The sequence below is a fragment of the Lupinus angustifolius genome, chromosome LG01 (genome assembly GCF_001865875.1).
Source record: "Lupinus angustifolius cultivar Tanjil chromosome LG01, LupAngTanjil_v1.0, whole genome shotgun sequence".
Taxonomy (NCBI): Eukaryota; Viridiplantae; Streptophyta; class Magnoliopsida; order Fabales; family Fabaceae; genus Lupinus; species Lupinus angustifolius.
The window spans coordinates 20,886,199-20,892,321 of NC_032009.1; the positions used below are offsets into that span (position 1 = coordinate 20,886,199).

Below are 6,123 nucleotides of genomic sequence, written 5' to 3' on the forward strand. Positions count from 1 at the left end.
ATAACAACCTAAAACCAACCAAATTAAATCAACCACTACCATTTATATTTAACCAAAAAAATAATGGTAATATGTGACAACAACAAAAGCCATTACAATTGATATATAATCCGACATTAAGACATAGCAGCTATACTATATTACTATCTCTGTTTCTCTGACCAATCCAAATTCCACATACATATACATTAACCATTAACTTAGAGGATAAAAGAAAGATAAAAATCAGAGAGAAACTAACATGAAAGTTAATTGTGCATGCACCCATATCCTAATTAATTAATTAAAATGAAGATCGATCGATAACCTCCCAAATTCACCCCAAGAAAGAAAAAGAAAACAATATACATATGGTAATTAATTAATTAATTAATTATATATATAGTTCTTCCATCTTCTCTCTTCCAAATATTTTACTTTGGTTTTTATATCTTTGCACAATTTATAAAGTTAAATTATAAAAATAATGAAACACGAAAAAACATAGGATGAGTGTAGTTCACTACTTCATGGAAGATGAAAGAGAGTAGAATTGTCATGATCAGACCAATGAGTAGTGTGAGGATTCCAGTAAGTATGATCAACGGTGTTAGATAGATCAAACAAACCTTGATCTGCACCTCCATTCCAATCCAACGATCCAAATCCTCCATGCCCTGTTTTGTTTTGCAACACTGATAAATCAACGGCTACGGTACCTTGATCAAGCAACGAAGAAGCACCACCACCGTTGAGATTATCGTGAAACTTCAATTCTCCGTTATCAGCACCAACCATGGTTAACACCTTTTGGTTCTGCCACTGAAACGACGACGTATCGGTGATAGTGTTAGGGCCAAATCCAAACTGCAATGTGTCGTTGGTGGAAGTGATCAAGCTTGTGAAGCTTCCAATCTCTGAGAAAATAGCACAATCCACTGTTCCTTGTTGTTCAAGTGAAACTGTTTCCAATGGAGGGTTTGAGGAAGGGATCAATAACTTTGAATCGGTGTTGTTCGGAGCTGAAACCGCTTCGGTGGTGGTGGTGGCGGTGAGGCTGGAACTTTCACTGCTGGAATGAGAATTGGAGTTATGTTCCGGTGGAGTTTCAGATGAGGAGTTGTTGTTAGAGGGTTTAGTGATACTGTTGCTGTTAGCGCGTTTGGATTTGCGGCAGCCACCGCCGACAGGGACGTTACGGAGGACGCCGCCTTTAGTCCAGTAACGACGGCAGTTCTTGCAGAAATGACGTGGCTGAGAGAGGTTGTAGTTGTTGTAGTAGCAGAACTTGGTGTTGATAGAATCACAGCGAGGGCACTTCAAGGCTTGATGGTGGTGGTTGGGTCTCAGCCTCCTGTCCCCTCCACCGCCACCACCACCACCACCACCACCGTTTCCTCCGCCGCCGAAAAATCTACCTCCTCCCATGGAATGTATTTCCTGCATTTCGGTGAGGTATCTGAACTTTTTTATTCTTTTTATATTATATCTGAAATTATGGAGGAAATTTGTGTTATGTTGCGTGTAGAGAGGATGAGAGAGAGAGAGAAGAGAGGTTGAGAATGAGAAGTAATAAGAAGTAAGAAGTGGTCTTTGTGTTTGTCTGTGACTGTGACTCTGTCTCTTTCACTGACAAATATCCTTTCTCTATTCTCTATTCTCTATTCTCTACTCTACGTATAATGTACTTACTCGCTCTAATATTTTCAGCGTTAATTCACCCAATACTATTCTGCTAGGATATTTGTAGGCTAATAACACCCTAAGTTATTACAATTTTCGAACAAGGGTCATACTCTATTATTCTAGAAAATGATTGTCTCGAGTTAATCCAAATGGTTTCTCATAAAATTCAAACCAGTCTTTACCATTGGGTCAAGTTTTTCAAAATATCTTCGAGTTGCTTATCAAGAATTGGGAAGAGCATTGCTTCGTATCTTCAGAGAGATAAACATATTAACTGATTACTTAACTAAATTTAGTTTGAGTTAGGATATCCCTTCAATTTCGACACACCACCTATAAAAGCACTCACTATCTTTCAAATGGAACTTTTCCCCATCTTTTAATTTTGTTTCTAATCTTTCTTATGTACAAAAAAAATCACCATAAGAAGTCCTCTCAATTCTATGATTCCTATTTATGAGCTCATATTAGAGAATAGCTTTAAAAATTTATTGCATACCATTATTATTTTTATCTATAAAATTTTATTTGAACTAGGAAATAAAGTATAAATTATTTATGATGTTTTCTCAATTATTTAATTTTTGAAGAAGATTTATTAGATTTTTTTTCGAAAAAAATCAATAAAAAAAATTAATTACAAATAAGATAGTGACTCTTAGCCTTCCCAATTTCCTCCTTTCTTTAGTTTTTGAGTATCCTTACAAAGTTGCTTTTCAGTTTGCACTCATATGTTTGTGTAATTTTTTGTTGTTGAACTTTACCCCATTAAACTTGGAATAATTTGTTTGGTTCTTAACAAAAAAAATTCATACATAAACCTTCATCGTTCTCTTTATAACATGTTCAAGGATTATGTTTCCTAACAACAATTGTTAGATCTTCTTGATTATTTTAATTTTCATGTTTGTTGCAAAATTGAAGGACTAACAAAATTCTTTATTAGCTGCTAGGTTGGCCATGGCTTTCAAGGTGGTCCAAAATATATATATGACATTAGATTGAGAATAACCAAAATATAATTTAAACTCAAACTATAAGATATACCAAAACTAATTTATTTATCGTGTAACTTAAAATCATCTATAAGATATATCAAAACAAATTATAAATAACTGCATCAGTTTAAAATCCCACGATGCATTTAACTTTTCTCTCATTATTTCCCTCTTTATTTCTCTTCTTGTGGAATCTATTATAAAGCTCTTATTAGGAAAAGGAGTATAATACTTTGATTGTTGAGACTTGAGAGTTCATTATTGACAAAATCGTAAAATTCATAATCTAAAGTTGTGATACAATTTCACTACAATTGTCAATTTGTTAAGAAAAAAGATTGACAAATAGAATTTGAAATAACTTGGTTCCTACATACTCAACCACTTGATTAGATCATTTGTTTAGGCTTAAGCTCAATCAAATCAATATATACCAATGTTTTAGATGATTAGAAGAATTTTTTTTTGGTTATCGATTAGAAGAATTTTGATTAATAGGTAAGTTAGCATATTGTACAACATTATATATTAAAAATAAATAAATAATATTATTATAGAAGTTGTCATGTTTTACACAATATAATTAGATATTAAACTTAAATTAAGGCATACACAATTATTATATTATTCACCATTTATTAATTTTTTTTTGAAAAGTCTATAATAATTAAATATAATTGGTAGATGATATTGTGATATTATATAAAACTCATACATATTGCATATATTTATTTCTTCATATTTTATTATTCCTAACAAATTATGAATAGAATTAATTGAAAAAGAATGTAAAACACCAAAATGTATCGGGATGAGTTAAAAATATAGGATAGTAAAAAACAAATTGATAGGGAAGGAGGAATATAGCGTGCGGTGGCACGTAGGCGGAAGACAGCGGTTGTTAGGTGGTGTATTCCACAAAATCGGTTGTCCCATTGTCTTGTCGGTCACCTGTGTTATTATATATATAAAAATATTGAGTCTAAATAGTGTAATTTAATTTGGGTGTAAACAGATTCCTTCTCATGGTAAAATGATAGTATATCAAATGATGCAGCCACGTTCACCTTTTTCATTGGTAGCAAGTCTTTATGTATTTTTCATAATTGTCATGTGTAAACATCTGTTCCAACAAACTATATTTGTTGTCTCATAAATTGTACTATTGCGTGTATGATTAACTGTAGTTAATTAAAAAAATAATTAATTATTAACTTTTTAACTTAAAAGTATATTTTCAACCAATCATAAACATACAGTTACACAATTTGTAATACATTGTGACATGATTACACCATACTATACCAAGTACAACGTCCACGTTCATTCTATACATACTATTTTATTCAATTTACTTAGTAATAATACAACTTTCTAAATTACAATCTATAATTCTTATCATTATATTAAAAATCTTTAAACAAAACTCGTTTTGTCTCCAAATTTTTCTTGTATAGTATCTTGATAAAAAAAAATCTAAATATATCCTAAAAATTCAATTATTGAAAAAGTCTAATGTGTATAAAATATTCTTATTAGTGCATATATCTTTTTTTCTTATTCGAATACCTTAATTTTGATGGAGAAATATTATGACCTAAACTTCAAATTTTGGAACACTAGAAACTCTTAACTCCTAAAAGTAATTTGTTTATTGTAAATATTACTATTAATCATCGTTTTCTACAATAAACATGATTTGAATCCCGGATTTATAGCTAATTGAATCTTTCATAATGTTAGACATTTGAAAACATTCAAACTGGGTTTGGTATTTCGTACCTTTTAGAACCCCAATAGTACCAAACAAACACCCCATAAATATAACAATAAATTTAACTGAGTTGACCATTTTTGATGAATTTCTAGTTAAAATCAATCGAATAATAACTAAAGCAAATTATCAAGAATTCAATGAATCTGCATATATAAAATTAAAGATGCTTACATGAACTATAAATATTTTAAAATAAACCCAGCACACACAAATTAAATAAGCTAAACAATTTCAGATTCGCATTACAGCAAAATCTTGTGCAGACAAAGATAGAATGCGTTTACGTGATGCATGCATGCATTTGCTTAGCTTGACGAGATCTAACTAATGAGTGTAACATGTGCATGGATTCTCTTCTTCGTCTTCTTTGCTTTTTTCGTTTTTTTATAAATATCTTAGCTGCTAAAGGTAAGATTGAGGGTAGAAGATCTAAATCTTATATTAACTGTGTCATTGAGTTGGAGTTATAAGAGGGTGTTCGTAAGGAATGAAATGCATGAGGTTGTGGATTCGAGTCCCACCATCAACAAAAAATGGGAGTTATCAGGTGGTTAGATGGTAGGAGATTGAGGGCGGAGTCTTACCCATAACAACACAAGGGGTTAATTTTCTTATTTCTTAGCTTCTTATATAAATATATATATATATATATATAAGTATTTTTACCCATACACCACACAAGGGGTTAATTTTCTTTTTTTCCAATATTAGTAGATTTTGTACTCTTTGATTGTTGTAATATTAATCTGTTGGGAACAAGCGAACAATCAAATAGTAAAGAGTATAGAGACAAGAGAATAACACAAGAGATTTGGTAACGAGGTTCGGCCAATTGTGCCTACGTCCCCGGGAGCGTTGAGCGGCTACCACTATATATTATTAGAGAATAAGGATTAGTGTTTTACTATTCTTCTCCTTGTTACATTAGGTTTACATAACATCAATATATATAGCCCTCTACCCCAACCCCTTTACATCAGCCCAAGCCCATAACTTGTATTGCTGTTATCTAGAGATATGAGTCATTGCACAACACATCCTATCCTCATCCTCATCCTAATCCTATCCACAACCTCATCCTTATCCTCATCCTCATCTTCATCCTCTTCCTCATCCTCACCCTCATCCTCTTCCTCATCCTATCCTAATACCCATCCTCTATCCTCATCTTCATCCTATCCTCATCCTATCCTCATCCTCATCCTATACTCATCGTCATCCTCATTCTGATCCTCATCATGTCCTCATTCTCATCCTCATGCTATACTGATTCTCATCCTCATCCTCATCCTCATCCTGATCCTATCCTCATCGTTATCCTCATTTTCATCCTCATCCTAGCCTCATCCTCATCCTCATCCTCATGCTATTCTCATCTTCATCCTCATGCTATCCTCTTCCACATCTTCATCATATCCTCATCCTCATCCCCATCCTATCTTCATCATATCCTCATCCTTATCCTCATCCTTTCCTCATCCTATCCTCATCCTAATACTCATCCTCATCCTCATCCTATCCTCATCCAATCCTCACCCTCATCCTCATCCTCATCCTAATCCTCATCCTCGTCCTCATCCTCATCCTATCCTCATCCTCATCCTCATCCTCTTCCTCATCATATCCTCGTCCTCATCCTCATCCTATCCTCATCCTATCCTCATCCTCATCCTCATCCTATCC

At 33.1% G+C, this 6,123-nt stretch overlaps 1 protein-coding gene across 1 annotated transcript; it reads right to left on the bottom strand.

Annotated features, from left to right (window-relative positions):
• LOC109353917 (dof zinc finger protein DOF5.4-like) lies at positions 77–1,605 on the bottom strand. Its single transcript, XM_019596274.1, has 2 exons — positions 442–1,605; positions 77–408 (listed from the first exon to the last, which is right to left on the bottom strand). Exon 1 carries the CDS (start codon positions 1,423–1,425, stop codon positions 508–510), a length of 918 nt encoding a protein of 305 aa, XP_019451819.1. The 5' UTR covers positions 1,426–1,605; the 3' UTR covers positions 77–408; positions 442–507.